The following is an 18,575-nucleotide window of genomic DNA, read 5'->3' as shown; positions in this document are numbered from 1 at the left end:
AAGGCCTCGTTTCATACAGTAAGTTATTTGCTGCTCTCCTGACAGATATCTAAGCTTATAAGGTTTGTCTGCTCAGCTCAATAGCAGGATCAGCCTTCAATCTGACACGATTAGCATCAGCGTTTGCTTTTGGCCGCCCATCTGACAGCTTTCCACGTAGCCCCACGGTGGGGAGCTGCGATGGGGCCGTGCCACTGGAAACGTGGAAGCGTTGGAATTGGAGTCCCGAGCTCCTTGGGGTGCCCAGAGGCCGCAGATAAACGTCTCGCCTGCCTCCCCACCACGCTTCCCATCGCCCAGCAGTGCAAGCGATTTGTTCTGCTGCTTTCACGCTTGTCGGGGCTGCGCCGACGGGGCAACGCAATGCCGAGCCAAGGGCAATGGGCCGTGACAGGTGATGTCAATAGACATGGCCTGGAAAGGGGGGATTCCTCCCGGCAGGTTCAGCTTGCCCACGTTTCCCAAACTGTTTTCCCTGCACGGGGCAGAGAGGAGCCGTGCTCGTGGCTCCCGAGCCCCGTCCAGGCGCTGCCTCCCGCGTGGCTGGGACATGGCGGGGAGCAATGGCACTGCTGGGGATTTTGGAGAGAGCATCCTCCATTCCCCCCAGCCGGTCCCAGTGCTCCCCAACAAAGGACCCCCCCCACCAGTGCCCCGTTCCCAGGGGTCCCATATCCACAAGCTCTGTGCTTTGCCCAGTGCTGAGCCCAAACCCCACTGCGGCGATGTCAGGCCCCGAATTTCAGCCCAGCACGTTCAGCTCCAGCCCCGTTCTGTGCTGGCCACGTACCGCAGTGCTGCAGCATCCGTTGCTCGCTGTGGGGTGTGCCCACCAGCCCCGCTCCCAGGGGCCTTTCAGGAAATGCTGGAAATGCTGAAAATGCTTCGAAATGTGCCCGGATCAGCCCCTGGGCAAGCGCTGGGAAGCAGCCAAGCCCCAGCAGGGTGACCTCATTGTGGGAGGGGGCCAAGCCAGGGGTCTGGCTGCCCCACGGGCTTGTGTCCCCAGTTCTGGGGTTCAGTGCCCCCACCTGGGGGACCGGGGTGGCCTCTGGGGGGATGGAGCAGGACATGGGTTAGGGACAAGCACGGGAGATGCACAACCCCAAACATTGAGGGAGCAGAAAGGTGATGCCCTGACCTCACTGCCTAAAATCCTCCTCCGGATCCCCCTGTCCCTGCCCAGACCCCCTCTGCTCCCCGCTCCCTCCCTGTCCCCAGGGAGGGCCCCTGCACCCTCCCGCACCCGTCCCACCCCCGCTCCATGTAGGGCACCGCTGCACCCAGCCCAGCGCTTATAGGAACAGGAAACCCCGTCCCCACGCAGAGGAGGAAGCCCGACAGCCCGGCCGAGCACGGAGCAGCCCCGATAGCGTTTTTATTATTATTTATATTTATTTATTTTATCTCTCTGCAAACAGAGGAGCGACGGCGGGCACGGCCCAACCCGCACCGCGGCGAGCAGCGGGGCCGGCGGCGGCACAGCCCCGGTGCAGCCATGGGGCAGAAATGCATGGAGAAGGTGTCCTCCTTCCTCTTCGAGTACGACACCCCTCGGATGGTGCTGGTGAGGAACAAGAAGGTGGGACTGACCTTCCGGCTGATCCAGCTCATCGTCCTGGCGTACATCATCGGGTAAGGCTCGCCGGGGCACGCTTTCCCAAATTAGCACTTTGCCATCACGTTAGAAAGGAACGGGGAGGGAGGGGCTCCTGTCTCCCCTATATCTCAACACAAGGGGGTTTTGCCGGTGGTATCGCATCCCCCTGCCCGTTGGCACCCACGCTGTGTCCCGCCGTGGGGCTGAGCCCCGCGTCCTCCCCATCCCGGCTGCTCAGAGGCACGAGCCCTGCCCAGCCCCAGCGCTCGCTGAGCCGCCTCCAGCTGCTGCTCCAGCTGCTGGCCAGCAGCCTGAGAATCTGTTGTTATTTTTATTTTTCTTTATATGAAATAAGAGGCAGCTGGGGCCAGCGCGGTGATTTGTGAGACCCAGGCGGCTGCAGACAGGACCATAAATTTCCCCGTCCCCTCCCCAGCTGCTGTGGGGCAGGGACGCGGCCGCACTCCAAAGCCCTGTTTTGCTTTGCTTGTACGAGGCAGCCCCGAGAGCAGCTCAAAAAAAGGGCAGCGAGCCGGGCAGGCGGGCTGGAGCTGCACGAGGACATGTGTCCTTGGGTGCCCCAGGGCTCACGGAGCTGCTCAGAGCTGGCTTCAACCCTTGGGATCCTTCCCGCAGCGGGAGAAGGCACTGGGGCTGCAGTGGTGAGAGGTGGTGGGGCATGGGGTGCCGCGTTACGGGGCTGGGAATGATGCAGAAATCATCGCTGTGCCCCGACGGGCTGGAGAGCAGCACCTGCACCTGGCGCCAGGAAGGACCCATGGTAGGAGGTTTACATGGAGAAGGGGTGCCCAGCTGCTGCAAGTAGAGCAGCACAAGAATTGGGGGAAAAAATGGGTATTTGGGGAGCACAGTGTGGCTGGCGCAGTACGGCAGAGAAGTGGCCACTCCTGGGGCTCAGAGCGAGCTCCTGGCAGCTGTAGGGGCAATCCCAGCTTCACTCCAGCTCCCCTAGAAGGGGGGAAAAGCATCCCAGGGGCTGCACCGCGGCGGTGGGGCCCTGCATTGCTCCTGCCCAGCTCACCAGGGAGCTCTCAGCCCAAACCGCCAGCTCCTGTGAAGGGGGAACAGGCAGGGACGGTTGCTTGCAGCAGGATTTCCGAAGTAACCATGGCTTAAGTAACCCAGCTAAAACAGGCCGGGCAGCAAGGAGAGATCAGCAGAAAATCCTGGAGGGGTGATGAGCAGGGGCAGAGGAGGAGGTGTTGCCGTAATTCCGATGTTTTTGCTGCCTTGGTGGGGTTGGGATATCCTGGCACCCGGCTGCTGGCATCCCTCAGTGCCTGCACCAAGCCGTAATGTTTGAGATCAGCTCTTCTTCGAAAGCAAGCTCGGCAGGCAGATATTGATTTATTTGCAGTTATCTCAGCTCCGTGCCCCTGGCAGCAGGCACAGGATGCGTGACAGTGTGGCGGCAGCGGGGACATGAGCGCGGAGGAAGGACCAGCCCCCCGCTGCAGACAGCGCTGCGATAAGGCGCTATCGCTGCCAGCCGGGCGGGCAGCGCTTCGTGGCTTTGGCTTCCTGAAATGTTTGCGTGCGAGGAGGCTTAGATGATGGCAGGATGGGGCAGGAGGCTGGGTGACACCGCTGGGGGATTTCTGTCCCCTAGGCAGGGCTTGAGGCGGTGCCAGCAGCACGGGGAGATGCTGCCCTGCTGCCAGGGCTCGGCGGCTGGGACGGGGCCGCATCCTGCCCTCCCGGTATAACCCAGTACATGTTTAAGGTGAAAAAGGCGAGTTCTTCAGCAGGGCCCCAGTTTCTGCCCTCAGCCCAGGGTGCTATTCCCTTGGCTTGGGACACCCATGGGGTTGCAGACCCCAAAGCACCGTCCCCAAAATGTCCAGCAGCCGCAGGGCAGAGCTCCAGGCGGGGACAAAAACCAGACCGCTCCTTTTTTAGTGCCGGCAGTGCTACCCAACATGGTCGCTCGCCAGTGTTTATAGGCTCCCTGAGTCGGACTTCATCCAGTGGCAGCTTGTTTATGCCCTGGGTTAAAAAGCGCCAGGAGCTGGCCCCAGCTATGCGGGCTATGAGCCGGCTACAGCCGGGCTATGTGGGCAATCAGGAGGCAGCGGCACGAGGGATGCTGCCAACAGCCCCTGGCACTGTGGCTCCCTCGGCTGGATGGGGAACTGGTGGCCCTGGAGGGGCCGTGGGCTCACCCGTGTCCCAGCACTGGAGGCAGCAATTTGTGGCGAATATTAGTGCAGTGGATCAGGATGGACCAGGTGGGTTGTTGTGTCCAGCAAGGCTTCAATCCTAAATGCCCTCCAGACATGGCTCTTCCTGCCTTTGCCTGCCCTCAGCCACAAAACGTATCCCAAACCCCCAAATAAACGAGCCTGCGGTCAGTCAGGTCCTGCAGCTCCCACACGCCGTGAGCATGAGGTGGGAGAGCTCAGCAACACGTCCCCGGGCCCTCTAGCAAGAGGAAATTTGGGAAGTAATTGAAGATGTCCTGGAGCACAGGGAAACACTCGCTGCATCTGCCCTGTCCCCTCCTGTCCCTGCTGCACCCACCCCTCGCCTTCCTCCCCCAGGTGGGTTTTCCTCTACGAGAAGGGCTACCAGTCACAGGACAGCATCGTCAGCTCCGTGTCGGTGAAGCTCAAAGGCCTGACGCTGACCAACGAGAGCGTCTTGGGCCCGCACATCTGGGACGTGGTGGATTACGTTTTTCCACCGCAGGTAAGGAGGCAGGAGGGGCTGGGGGGGGCTGCTCTCACCCCAACCCCATGGAGCAGGTCCTGGTGGGGTCCTTGGTGCTGGCTTTCCATGGGGCCACCCATGGCACAGCTTGTCCCTGCTGGAGAGCAGGTGGCTCCTGCCACAAACCTTTCCCCATGTCGTCCCCAGGGAGCGCCCGATGCTTGGGACCCCTCCTGGTTGATGGGGCACGTTTGATGCTGCCCCCACAAGGCTGAAGGCTCCTTCGGTGCCTCCAGGTGTGGGCAGCAAGGGGGGACTGGTGACACCACAACTGCCCAAGGCCACCACCAGCTTCCCACGTTGGGACCCAAGGAAACAAATTTGGGGGAGAAAGGAACCGCCCGCCTGGCCATGCGCCGGTGGTTTCGGTGTCCCATGTGGAAGGGGCTCCTCCGCTCCCCAAAAACACTGTGCTGTCCATCAGCTCCTTGGCTGTGTCTCCGCAGGGGGACAACTCGTTCGTGGTGATGACCAACTTCATTATCACCCCTGGACAGAAACAAGGAACCTGCCCGGAGGTAAACGCCCTGGCTCCTTTCAGCGGTCACCGTGTCTGTAACTCGGGGGGCTGAGGTGGTGGCGCCAGTGGAGTAATTCTCCTGAAAGCGAGAAGTTTAGTAAAAGCGTGAGCCTTAAAGCTTAAAAAAGAAACCCCTCACCCTTTTCCCTGCTTAACTCGGATGCCTGTGGCTGGGAAGCGGTGGATGGAGGAGGCTGTTGCCCCGTGAGGGGACGGACGGGCGGATGCCCTGGGGGGTGATGGTGGGACACAGCGCTGAGCGGCTTTCCCCAAACAGCTGCCGGATGCCGGGCTCTGCACGAGGGACAGCGACTGCAGCAAGGGGACGTACAGCCGCCAGGGACAAGGTACGGCACTGCCGCTCCTGGTGAGCACAGCGAGCCCCAGCGGGGCCACGCAGCTGGGGGGGCTGTGTGGGGACCTGCCCCGGGATGCCCTCTGGCATCCCCAAAGATCATCCCACCTGGGCCGGCCCTGCTCGCCTCTTCCAAATGATGTCTGAGCTGCAAAAACCTTCCTGACAAAAGGATAATCAAGGAAATTAAATGTTTCCCCCCGACTTACAGCTTTCTAACAGCCGATTGGCCACAACTAATTGCCCTTTTAATCAAGGGGCACTGTTTTGTTTTTTGGATGGCCATGGCAGGGCTGGAACCCCACCCAGGTCCCCCAGATCCCGGTGTTGAGCTGGGGTTTCCCAGTACCCAGGGACGCGAGCAGCTCTCTCTGCCCCGCAGGGCTCATGACGGGCAGGTGTGTGAATTTCAACAGCTCGGTGAAGACCTGCGAGATCTTTGGCTGGTGCCCTGTCGAAGTTGACTACCACGTTCCCAAGTAAGCAGAGATGCTGTTGCCCCATTTTGCAGCTAGCCGGGACCAGAAGCACTCGGTGTAGGGCAGAGCAAGCCCAGACTCTGTGGGTTTCTGCCAGGACAGCCCGGGTAGATGCTGCCTGATGTCCCCAGGGGGTTGTGTCCCTCCTGGCCTGATTTTCTCCTGGTGGCTCTCCCCTTCTGTGCTGGGTTCTCCACGCGTGGCCCAGCTGCCCTCAGAGCAAAGTCATTCTCTGCCCATGAGCTGTTCTCCACCTCCAGCCTCCATGGACCGCTGTGAAGCACCTCTTGGCATACGCCAAGTCCTTTCCTCCTTGCCATGGACATGTGCCAATGCTTGTTTTTCAGCCCTGCCCTCCTGTCAGAAGCGGAGAAGTTCACCTTGTTCATCAAGAACAGCATCACCTTCCCCAGGTTCAAGGTGTCCAGGTACGGGGAGGGCTGGGGGGAGGACTTCTGCTTGGCCGTGGCCCTGAGGGGAAATCAGGGGCAGAGCTGGGTGCGTGACATGGGGGTGTCATTCCTCACCAGCAAGCCCAGCACTGGCCCAGCTGCTGCCCCCTCCAGCACCAGCTGAGCTGGTAGGAACTGAGCCATCTCCCTCCAAACCCATCCCAGCACAGCTGCTGGCTGCAGCTGCAGGGAAGGGGCTGCTGGAACGAACGTCCCTTGAGTTATCTTCAAACCACCTGCATGAAAATGCAGTTTCTCTGGTCCCCTGTTTTTCTTCTCCCTATTTCCCCCCCACTACAAAAGCAGTAAAAAATTAAATATGACCATGGGGTGTGAGCAGCCAGGAGGAGCCTGCTGCCCCCCAAAACAAGCAGCAGTCCCCCTACCCTCACCATTACCGCTAGGTCCTGCAGCAGGACATGGGGCCAGCCCCTCCAGGCAGTGCTGGATGCTGGCGTGCATCTAAGAGGATTTATGGCACCGCCGGTCCCGTAGCCGATTTGGAGCAAATTAGGAGCAGCTATTTGTGCTGAGCATAGCGGATTCCTCGCTAAGCCAGCCGCATCCCCGCTCTGCAGCCGAGGTTAAATGCCCCGGCAGCGTGGCATGTGTGGGGCTGCCCCCCAAGGGGTGGTGGGACCCTCAGCAGCAGCAGGGTGAGGTGGTGGCAGGGGCTGCAGGGGGGACATGGCAGGGGACAGCAGGGCCTGGGAGGAGAGGGTGGCCGGAGCCAGCCAGGGTCAGGGGGGGACTTCCTGCCTTTGATCGCTGCTGCTAATGAACTGCCGAGCAGAAGGGGTGGGACGGGACTGACCAGGGCACGGGGCTTGCAAAACCATCCTGGGCAGGGAGGCTTCAGGGAAAGGCTATTTTTAGGAGAAAGGGCAGACCCGGGTGGCAGGCAGGACGTCATCCTTCCCTTTTCACCCTTTCTGGGCAAGATGGCAAAAAAATGGCTGAGGGTGGGTGCCGTGGGATGCGCTGTCTGTGATTTGTCCCAGATGGAAACTGACTGTGCTGAGAGCATTGCTTGTGGATGAGGAGAGGTGAGGCGAGGGGAGGCGAGGCAGCTGGGAGGGGTGGTGGAGGCCGCCGGAGGGCTGGCAGGCCTGGGGGACGAAAGAGGGGGCTGCAAAAAGAAGTGAGGGTGGTGGGTGTGTGCTGAAACATGGGTTGGGGCTGCACGCAAAGCAGCGAAGCCAAAGCTGATGTAGAGACCGCTCGTGGGAGAGAAAACAGCAGAGAAGTGTCCTCCACGTGGGGAGGTTCAGGAGGAACAGGCCCCTGGTGGGGCGGGGGAGGCCAGGCGGGGCTGGAGGAGAGGGTCTGCGCTCCGCGTGGGGATGGAGGACGAGGCCCAGTGCCTGACCCAGCTCTGAAGTGGCCCGGCTTTGGGCAAGGCCTTGGACCAGAGCCACACAGAGCTCCTTTCTCACAATTTTTTCAGCTCTTCAGGGTCTTTCTCGCTCTCCTTTCATTCGCAGGCGCAACTTGGTGGAGAGCGTTACCAAGCAGTACCTGAAGAAATGCACGTACCACAAAGTCACCGACTCCCTGTGCCCCGTGTTTGACCTGGGCTACGTGGTGAAGGAATCGGGTCAGAATTTCACCGTCCTGGCCGTTAAGGTACTGGACGTTTGGAGACGTGCCTTGGGACACGGGGGGCCGGCCGAGCTGCCACTGCTGCAATGAGGGGTGGGATTTCCCAGGGGCTTGCACGGCAGCGGCAGAATTAAATCTCGTAAAGATGATGAATCTCCTTGGACGTGGCCTTTTCTGGTTTAGTGACTGATGTGTCAGGGTTGGGCCATGGGGCAGGCAAAACTCATGGGCAAAATCGGACAAGGAAGGGCCACAAAGACCATTGTTGCTCAGGACCATGCCCTGGGCGTAGCATGATGCCCAGGAACAAGAGGGCATGAACTTAGCCGTACATCCAGCATTTAGGACGAAAGCGAACATCTCAGCATAGGGCATGCAGCCTGATGGGGAGCCAGGGCACCTGGTAGCACCCAGGGGGGCCACCTACGAGGAGGGACGGGGTGTCTCTGTGCCACCCGGTGCTGCTGTCCCCGCTGCAGGGCGGAGTGGTGGGCATCACCATCGACTGGAATTGCGACCTCGACTGGCCCGTCCGGCACTGCAAGCCCATTTACCAGTTCCACGGCCTCTACAATGACGACAGTAACGTCTCGCCGGGCTTCAACTTCAGGTGAGGGCACCCCCCTGCCTCCCCAGGCAGGGTCTGAAGGTGGGTGTTTGGGGGATGCCACAGCGCTCAGCGGGTGGCAGTAAATCCAGGACTGCCCTCCAATATAGGTGGTGGCTTTGCAATGCCAGACAGCAGTGCTTGATGGAATGGGATAGGAAGAGATAACCCAGTCCCTCAGGGGGTTAGGAGAGGGTCAGGAGCATCCCCTGACCCCATCCTCCTTCGCATCCCACCAAGGTCCCAGTGCTGTGGGGTGGCGGGGGGTGGCAGACACCCGTTAACAAGCCATTAATGTCCCCTATCTCATGGGACAGGTATGCCAAATACTACAAAGAAGATGGGACAGACAAGAGGACCCTGTACAAGGTGTTTGGGATCCGGTTTGACATCCTGGTGAACGGCAAGGTAAGGGCGGCTGTGCACGGGTGTCCGCACCACAGTAATGCAGTGTCAGGTCCCATGGGGCCAGTGATTCCCAGGGGACACGGAGGGGAACCCGTTGTATGGGCTGCATCTATCAGCTGCAGTTCAGCCTGTGGTTTTGTCCCAGAACAAACCCACTTTGGGGGTTTGGGAGGACCGTGGAAAGCTGAAACCTTTCACTGACATTTCCAGAACACTTGTGTTTATCTTTTTTTTTTATTTATTTTTTATTTTCCCCTCTCTTTCTTCCCACTGGGAATGAAGGCTTTCCTTGTGGTACTCCCACTGGCAATATTTAAAGGGTATGCATTCTTTTTTTTAGTTAAAAATATGGGAAACAAAATAATTTCAATTTGTGTCAGCCTAAACCCGAAATAACCGTATTTTTCTGTTTGACAAATGAACTTAAAATCAGCTCCTAACCAGCTCCTGTTTCTCTGGGTTGTGGGGAATTTCGTGGCTGGAGCTGCTGCAAGGCTCCTCAGCTGAGCCCTACCCATGGCTATTGCAGCCTTCTCCTGCTGTGAGCTCGTTGCAGCATCTCACCGCTTCCCTCTGACTTCATGCAGGCGGGCAAATTTGACATCATCCCCACCATGACCACGATCGGCTCTGGAATTGGTATTTTTGGAGTGGTAAGTTTGTGTGGCTCCAGCCCCTACTTTGTGTCTCTGATTAGCGCCCTGGTGACGAGCAGGAGCGGGAAGGAGCTGCCCCAGCGCCCCGTTAACGTGGGGAGCAGGGACCCATGGCCATGGGCCGGAGGGAGCCAACGTCCTGCTGGGCGAGAGGAAGGTGGGCTGGGCAGCCGTCCCGACAGCTGCATGTCAGATCCATTGCTAAGGGGTCTGGGAGGTGGTGAGCCGCATTTCATGCAATGCACAGCCCCGAGATCCTGTTTCGTTATGATCATTAAAGACTTTGGCACGACCCAAAGGGTGCGTGCGCTGCATGTACCCAAAGGGGAAGCATTTAATTTCTGTTGAAATTGCCCGGTGTCAGTCCCAGCAAGCTTCTTTTCTGCCCTAAATGGACTTTTGGAGGATTCATGCTCTTCAGCAGCTGCCATCAGTGGCCTGAAGCAGAAGTGACCCGTTTGTGGGAAAAACTGGGACAAACTGGGAACACAAGAGGGCACAGGCGAGCTGGGAGGGCAGCCCCAACCCTGCCTGTGCTCTGATTCAAGGCCTCTGTGCTCTGCGACCTGCTCCTGCTGCATTTCCTCCAAGGACGGGACTACTACAAGCAGAAGAAATTCAAGTACGCGGAACAGGAGCCTGTGAGTACCAGCACATCCCTCCCTGCCAGAGGCTCTCGGTGGGCGAGCGTGGGTGCGTGCGTGGTGATGCCATGCCAGGGACCACGTTCATGTCGAGGAGTGCCCAGGCACCTTCCCAGGCTGCTGGGAGCCCCAAGCCCCTGGGGCTGTCCGAGGCCGGGAGCCGTGAGTCTCCCCTCCAAAATTACTTTCTGCATGACCCCCCCGTTTCCTCCCACTGCTCACTTTCCGAGACCATCCTCATGACCACGGGATGTTTCCCGTCCTGTCATAGGAGGTGGAAACAGGTCCCCCCCAAATTCATCTGAGAATATGCTCGCATGCTGGGGGTTAGGAGCTGGTGCTTCCCAGCTGCTTGTTCCCCTGCTGTTAGCAGGGGACAGGTCTGTAAAAGAATTATCGTTTTCTCTTCTTTAACCCCCAGTCAAAGTCGCATAAGAAAGGGAAGGAGCTGGACAACACGCAGTGAGAGGTGAGTGGGGTTCCTAGCCTAGCTGGTGTATGGTTATGGGTCTCAGGGGGCTCCTAAGGCCCTGGGAAGGGCACAGGGTGGGAAACAGCAGTGGGCTGTAATGGCTGATGTGGCATCTATGCTTCCCGGGGCAGGCAGGGTGGGGATGTGGGATGGACACTGCGTTTTGGACAGCAGCATCTCTCCAGGAGGCGAGCTGGGGGCAAGACACCTGAAACCACCATGCCTCTCTCTCTCCAGCATCCACGCTGACCGACAAACCTGCACCTTCTTCCTCCTCCTCCTCCTCCTCCTCTTCCTCTCCCAAAACACGGTCGTCATCCCCAGCCCCAGCCCCGAGGCCAGCAGGAGCAGCATCCAACGCCAGCTCACGTGAACGCAGCACCCTGCAGCCAGGGCAGGATCTGGCCGGCCCAGTGCCCTGCGTCTGGCAGGGCTTGCTGTGATGCTGGGGTGGGTGACGCCTGCATGGGACACAGGGGCCCTGCACTTGCTACAGCACCCACAGGACCTCCACCAGCCCTGCCTGGGGTGCCAGGGCCATGCTGGGGTGTCCTGCACCCCGAGCCCTGCAAGAGAGCATCGCTGCCTTCCCTTCCCCAGCAGTGCCCCTGAGTGGCTCCAGATTGAGGAGAGGGGAGTGGAAGGAGAGCTGGCAAAAACCATGCGTAGTCCCCCAGCATGGGAAAGAAAGGGTTATTTTGTGAGAATGTATTTTATTAGAAAAATAAACCTTTAGTTTTTCTACTACATCCTTTTGCAAAGCCCATGCTTGCCCTGGGCAGGACGCGGGGTACGTGGTGGTTTTCAGCACTGGGGAGTCTGTGCACGCAGAGGAGCCCTGCAAATCGGGCTGGAGCACCGAGCCTCTGCGACGGAGCTGGCACAGGCTCCCCCAGGCTCTGCCCTCCCATGCAGGGGCCCTGGGCCTCCGGCCGCGAGCACGGCTTGTTATCAGCGTTGTCACTTGGGTTTCCGTCTCAGACAGGCTGGCTGGCGGGGAGCCACGGGGAGCTGCTGCCCTGCGCCAGCTCTGCCTGCTGCTGCCCACACCAGCGGGGCGAGCAGCGCTGCCCCTCTCAGCTCCTTGCCCCCATCTACAAAAGCACCCCGAGGAACCCCTGTCCCTCTGGGCTCTTTGCCCCCAGCTTCAAAACTGCCCCGAGCAGCCCCTGCCCCACGCTGCCGGCTCTGGCCGGGGCTCTCGGGTTGCACCAGCTCAGACTTGCTGCGCTCTCTCTTCGAGGGTCTGACCTCTTTTTCGGAAAAGCTGAAATTTTGAAAAAGCTGACATTTTGTCTCGGTCAGTTCAAAACTGGATTGCAGCAGCCTTGGGGAAGTCAGCAGAGGGGCCGTGGGGATGCCGCACCCGTTGCAGGATGGGAGCGGGCACCAGCAGCACGCAGGGTACACGCAGCGCTCGGGCTCCTATGGGACAGGGGCTGCAAGAAGCTTCAATCTGGCCATGAGGGCAGCAGAGTTAACATCAAGCTGTCCATCCCCCACTGGGAGGTGATTTGCTCTCAGAAGGATGCCTCAGCTTTCAAAAAAAAAAAATCTATTAAGACTATTTTTATTGTTGGGTGTTTTGTTTTGGTTTTTTCACCCTTTCTCGTGCTGCTGCCGTGTCAGAGCGATGCCAGGTGCGTGCACTGGAGGTGCGAAGAGCATTGGGTGCAAAGCTGGCCGGAGCCCGGAGGCCTTGGAGCCAACTGGGTGGTGGCAGCCCCACGCAGCGGGTGCGGTGGTGCAGCAATCTCTCCAGCTAAGCCTCAGCCAGCAGAGGGGACTGGCAGACCGCTTCTCACATCCACGCCTGGCAGAACTCGCTTCCCGAGGCTCAGAGGCAGCGAAGCGACAGCGTTCAGGTTCACCTCTCACACCCGCTTAAAGGGGGTCGGTCTGCAGGCAAAACTGAAAATAGCCAGGGCAGGGCTGCAGGTGGAGCAGGGGATTGGTTTTGGCTGCTTTATCTTTCTAGCTGCTTGTAATGCAAAGCCTCCGTTCTTTCCCAAAGAAGTATTAAAAGGCAGAATAGGAAATTAGGAGAAATGGTACTTGTACACGTTTCCCTGTAGTTGCCATTCAAAACCTCTGAGCTGGGATCCCTAAAAGTCCCAAGATTGCTTTAAAAATCACGGGAGGGTTTATTTTCTTTTCCATGCTTGCTTTTTACAATACATGAGCTTTGGGGATCCTTGCCTTTGCCTTTCCCTCACCAACCACCTCCAGCAGGACGAGAGGCTGTAATTTGAATTCTTTTACCAACACAAGTTCCTCTCCCAAGCCAGCGACCCCAGAGCCTGCGGCCTTCAGGTGGAGACCATGCAGAGCAGTCGGCGTCTGGAGGGAATGCAGCAAATGTCTGCTGTGAATGGAAACCAGTCCCCTGTGCAGTGTGAAAAGGTCGGGGAAGCCCACGGCAATTGCTACGGCTCTGCTTTGTGCAGGAGGGGCTGGAGCTGGTGCTCAGGGGGGAGAGCGTGGAGGAAAGGCTGGGAGCCCTCCCTGGCATGGTGCCCTGTTGAGCACTGCAGCTCCCAGCCCCTTCTCCCGTTGCCTTTCAGTTTGGTAAAACCCATGGCAAATTGCTGAATGCAGGATTGTAGGGAACAGTTAAAGGTCTGCAGATGTGAAGTGCTGGAAAATGGAACTGATGATAGGTTTCAGGTCGTCCTGAGAAAGCAGCTCCCTGCGGCGTGCTGGCAGCTCGGGGCATGGAGGCGTTTCAGCACAGACCCCAGCAGGGCAGGACCATCCTTGCCCCTCGGTTCTGACCTGCTTGTGCTGTTATAAAAGTTCGCGTGCTTGGCATCCATTGTGGTCATTTGAAGCTGTAAAAACATGCCCAGTGCCTCCTGTGGCTCTCTGACCTCTGAGCAGCAAGCACTGCACGACGGAAACCCAACGGGACTTGGTCATCGTGCGAAGACCCCTCAATGACAGCTTGCTGTGTTGCTTCCTACTTGTGCTGTGACAATTAGGTGTGTTGCTTTTTTGTTTGTTTGATTTAAAACTCTATTTAACTGAGTTTGGGCTTTTACAGCATCATTTACCTATTAGAAAAGTCCTAATAGAAAAGTAACCCTCAGCAAATTAAGCACTGCCTCCCCTGAGCCAGGAGTGCAGTGCCACTACTCCCGTGTTACATAAAGGGAAACTGAGACACAAGCAAATAATTTCTGAATGTGAACAAAGACGTGGTGGGCAGCTTCTGCCTCCGAGCAGTTATTATTACTGGTGAAGGTTACCAGGTTGGACCTGCAACAAATATATCTTTTCCTCCCCTTGGGCTTGGTTACTCTGACATAAATCAAGTGGCACAGCTATTCTGGAAGGGAAATTGCAGAAAAACTTATTCTGCAATAATTATGCTGGTTAGTGATTCTGCAGAGATGAGGGACGGTATTTCAACCTCTGCAGAGCTGGCAACATTTAATCATTATGTTTGCGCACAATTCCCAGCACAAAGAGGCCCTGATTTCCACCTGGTGCTTCTAAACACCATAACGATGCAAATTGAAAATGATTAACACTGAAGAAAGAGGCGGCCCCTTTCTCTACAATCTCTCCTATCTCTAAGCCCTCTCATTCCTTCTCTGGCAGAGGAGGCTCCCGTTTATTTTTAACCCAGCCCTCCAGATAGGACATTCCTGGATTTTTCCCTAAAAAAAGCACCTGCCTTTCTGGTTACACTAATTCCCATTCCCTCTTGATTTGGGAGAATGTTTTCAGCTGGATAAATCCTCCGACTGACACAAGCGCAGGACCGACAGGATCGTTTCTGTCCTCCCAGCACTAAATGATGATTTTATTTCCCTTTGTCCCAATGACACACGTTCTCAGGCCGGACTGTGCTGTGTGGGGAAATGTCCCTCTCTGCCACCACCACGTTGGACACGTGCAGGGCAGCCTGCAGCCGTACTGCCAGCCACAGTACGGTTCTTACAGCTCATTTTCGCTGCTGCCAGCTCCGCTGTACTAATTATGCCACGCTATTTTCTTTCGCTTTCTTTGGTGAAGTGCTCTCTCCTTCTGTTATCTATTCCTAATTGCTTTATTGCCTTATTTTAGAAGCGTAAAAGTCAAAAGTGGCCAAATGGATTCTGAATATAGCAACCGTGAAGTCGACCGAGCAGCTCTTTTTAGCAGCGGTGAATCAGGATGGCTGCAGCTAACAGAGCTCTGCTGCTGGCACCAGCATGGATCCTGCTCACTTCTGCGGCACCGCAAAGACATTTGGCCTAAGCTGTTCTTAAAAGAAATGCAACTCTTTTTTTTTTTTCTTCTACCTAAGCACACCTGTGAAACGTCTGGGGAAATGTAAAGTCTCCCTCTCGTGTCTGCAGCTCAAGGACAGGTTAACCACCCCTCCGGGCCCTGCACCCACAAAACACGGGGGAAATACCAAATGCCAACCATCCACACCCAGCCACTATTGAACAAAAATACCAAAGTCTTATTTTAACATTGTTACAGCCATTCTGGCCTAAGCATCAGATAAGCATTATTCGGGACTCATTTTGCACTAGTCATTGGTGCTTTGCAGTGCAATCACTTGTGTCTTATGGAAAAGGGAAACTGAGGCACGTGGGTTTTGTTTTCTGGGAGAAATAGCAGCTTGGGACTGAGGTTTGTTAACCAGGTTACTGCATTAGGTCAAGTGCTGGCAGTCTTTGTCAGAGGCAATAGTTTCAACCCGTGTTGTTGGTGCTAAAACTGTTTCAGACATCCCTGGTGATTTAAGCTGACTGATGTTAAAGGAGACAGGTCTTTAGGGACAATCCTCAGCACTTCCCAAACATCATCATTCAGACATCTCAAAGCCAGAAGTGAAGCAGCCCAAATGACCTCTGAAACCCTTAAAACATTTCTTGGCACTGCTTATGACAAGAAGAGCTGGAGGCTGAAAGTTTCATTGCTCAAGAAAAGCAGAGATCAGTCTTTGCCTGGGGCACAGGGGCTGCACTGTGTGGGGATTTCAGGCTCCAGGACTCAACAGGGCCCTGGCCAGGCGCCTCGTGGAGCTTCGTCCCATCAGAGCAGGATGCCAGGGATGTAACCCAGCTGCATGACTGAGCATGCACGGGACCCTGCAAGGCCTTACGAGAGGTGGATGTCATCGCTGTATGGGCCTTTTTCGTGCTTCTGGGTGATTTGGAACAAGAATTAATGGCGAACAGCAAAGAAAGTGCCAGGATTTGGATGTGAAGCCGGTGAGACTTGGTCCCCAGGCAGCCCCATGAGCCCTGCCTCTGCTCTTTGTGCAAGGACAGATCTGAGGCGCAGAGGGAATGATAACGCTCTTCAGCGTGATCCTGAAACTGCTGCCTTCCTCAAAGGGCACAGCACCACGAACGCGTACCTGGACCCCAAATTGCTACAGGGATGCCTTCGTTCCCACCCTGACCCTGGGACCCAGCTGGCATCTCAGCAAGGCCCTGCAGGCTGCTGCACCCCCTTACAGCGGGTCTGTGCTGCCCTGCACGGCTCCAGTTGGACATGACCTTGAGCACCTTCTGCTCAAGACCATCACAGAAGCAGTCAGGGCCTCTGGTTTTACCCAAAATGAGGCTCCACTGCCCCATGCAGAGAGCAAGCATGGCCTGGGAGGGCAGCGCAAAATGCTGGAAGCCTTTTGTGCCAGGCTTTGCTGTTGAAAGCAGGTCCTAGAATTGTCTTGCTTCCTTATTTCTGTCAGAAGGGCCTTCTGCATGGAAAAGGAAAAGAAAATGTATTTTCAGATGCTGGTGATCTATCCGAGGATGGAGAAACTGTCCCAACTGCTTTCCTTCAGAAACCATGCCCTCTCTGCATCATTTATATTTTTGGTTCTGTTTCCCTGTTGTGTTTGCTGTAGGAAGGAATTGTGCACCTGAAGTGCAAGACTGCACCCAATAATATTTAAAGACACGAAACCACAGAAACACCGGCAGAACTATAAATAAAATACCTTGAAAGGGACTAACTGTCAAATTGCCAATAGTAAAAACTAGCAAAATGGAAAATGTAGTTTTTGGTCACTCTAAAATGTCAGCCCTACCACCCTTCCTCTCGTTCACATCACACTGCTGTTCACCAGATCCCAAAGCCCTGCTCTGCCCCATTGTTTCTGGTTCACGGGGGATCATCTCCACTGGGTTTTCTCCCTGATGATCCTTTCTAGGTTTCTAACACGGGGATCATTTAGCTGAATGTAAGAATTCTCTAATAATCAAGCTTACAGCCACGCATGCACTCAACTTCTAGCTTGCTGGTTAAAGAGAAAACAGCCTAGTTTTGTTTGATTGTTTTTTTCAAAACAAATAAGAGGGCAGAGAAAGTTGTGGTCATATAATGGGATCCATTAAAATTGCCAACAAGCCAATTTAAAGATTAATAGTAGGCAAATAAGCTCTCAGAGGTTTCAAGGGAAAATCAAAACATTTCAGTTCCAAATATTTTGACTGCATACTGGCAGATCTGACAAATATTTTAGGTAGTTGTGAAAGGGCATTAACCCCAGATAAGCATATTCATCCGTAGAGTGCTGCTCAGCCGCATGTGGTCTACCAGGGTGACAAAGCACATTTCTACAGAAAATGCAAGACTTTGATGCATACAGTAAATTGCTATAGGGTATGTCTGACTAAAAGACATGTATCCGCAGAATGAGTAAGGGAAAAAGTTCATGGTCTTTGCACAACTTGCAGAGAACTTTGATGTTTTAGTGATTTTGTGCCTTAATTACATGTTGATACTTCTCTAAACACTGTGAAGACAACCTGACCAAGGTCTTTTTGGAATGGGAAACAAAAAGTTTATAGTAAACCACAAGCTGTATTATTAACAAGTTGTGTTATTTTGCAATATGAAACACGTGTTAATAAATTAATTCATGTCCAAAGCAGAGGGTTGTTTGAAACCCACTGGAAGTAAGTGCAGGACTTTTCCATCCGCTTGTCACAGCAGGAAGGAACAGCAGTGTGCCGCAGGTTGACTCAGGGTGAGGATTTAATCCAACTCTTGCTCTCAGGCTGAAGCCAAGATCCCCTGGTGGGGACACCGGCTGCGAGCGGGGTCGCAGCAGAGCCCAGCACGAGTCACCAGGCACAAGATCGGCATCCTCAGCAGTCCTGCGAGAAACGCACCTCGTGGCTGGCTGCGGGGCTGCAGTGGGAACCCCTCCACCCAGGCGCCCAGGGCCAAGTAGGTAAGAGAGAGCTGGAAGGGGATGGAAATAGAGCCAAAATGTGAGTCATAGAACCGAGGGCATCTGCTTGCAGGGACTCCTCGAGTGGAATCTGTTGACGTGCAGCGTTTCCCTTCATCACCATAAAACTTCTGAAAATGTATACGTGGTCAGGGCTGGCTGTTAGTGCTCTGGAGCCTGGGTGAGGGGACGTCTGGCCGTAGGGACACTGCGGGATGAGGGGGAGCTGCGTCCCTGTGGCAGCACCCTGGGGAACAAGGTCAGGAGGGGGAGCAGCATCCCTGTAGCAGCACCCTGGGGTGCAAGACCACCCCTGTGAACACCCAGCCCAGGGAGCAGCCACCCTGCTGCCTGTCCCCACGCTGTTGTCCATAGATTTGCGCCCAGTGCGCCCCGCCAATAAGCACACAGAGTCAGAATCCACACGAAGACCTTTTAATTAACTCCTTAATTACACGGCTCTGCCCCCTCACAGCCCGTCCCTCAGCCCGGAGCAAGAAGACCCCCAGATCACGGGGAACCTGCGCTCCCTGTCAGGCTTCCCCTGGTTCAAACCCCCCGCGGTGTTCTCACACCCCACCCACACCCAGGTGTGCTTCTGGTCCTACACCACACTTCCAAAAAAAAAAAGAGGTGGAGGGGGACAAAAAACGAGCGTTTTTGCCTCAAAACTCCCCGCCGCGCGGGGGGCCGAGGGGCGGGCTGCGGCCCCGCCTCGCCTCACCTCAGGGCGCCGCCAGCGGCCGGCGGGAGGCGCGGCCGCCGCCAGCCAATGGGAGCGGGCGCGCGGGCGGCTCTGTAGCGGCGGGGGGCTGCGGCGGGCTGCGCCCGGCAGCTGCGGCGGGCAGGTGAGCGCGCGCG

The 18,575-nt window shown here is 56.4% G+C and overlaps 2 protein-coding genes across 2 annotated transcripts in view; both read left to right on the top strand.

The window, feature by feature from the left end:
• Positions 1-1,314: 1,314 nt before the first annotated feature.
• On the top strand, positions 1,315-11,272 carry P2RX1 (purinergic receptor P2X 1). The gene is made up of 13 exons (XM_080563615.1): positions 1,315-1,635; positions 4,162-4,309; positions 4,777-4,848; positions 5,128-5,197; positions 5,588-5,684; positions 6,032-6,112; positions 7,621-7,762; positions 8,218-8,348; positions 8,663-8,753; positions 9,341-9,406; positions 9,958-10,050; positions 10,475-10,522; positions 10,763-11,272. The coding sequence occupies exons 1-12, from the start codon at positions 1,499-1,501 to the stop codon at positions 10,517-10,519; spliced, it is 1,173 nt and encodes a 390-aa protein (XP_080419741.1). The 5' UTR covers positions 1,315-1,498; the 3' UTR covers positions 10,520-10,522; positions 10,763-11,272.
• A 7,224-nt stretch (positions 11,273-18,496) lies between these two features.
• Positions 18,497-18,575, top strand: part of CAMKK1 (calcium/calmodulin dependent protein kinase kinase 1) — a 93,823-nt gene continuing 93,744 nt past the window's right edge. The window contains exon 1 of the mRNA XM_080562894.1: positions 18,497-18,562. The gene's annotated coding sequence lies outside the window, so the exon portion shown is untranslated. The remainder of the gene's footprint in view (positions 18,563-18,575) is intronic.

The sequence above is a fragment of the Anser brachyrhynchus genome (genome assembly GCF_964034855.1).
Source record: "Anser brachyrhynchus genome assembly, chromosome: 20".
Lineage (NCBI taxonomy): Eukaryota > Metazoa > Chordata > Aves > Anseriformes > Anatidae > Anser > Anser brachyrhynchus.
Note: the sequence above shows the minus strand (reverse complement) of the source record. Positions and strands in the feature narration are given on the sequence as shown.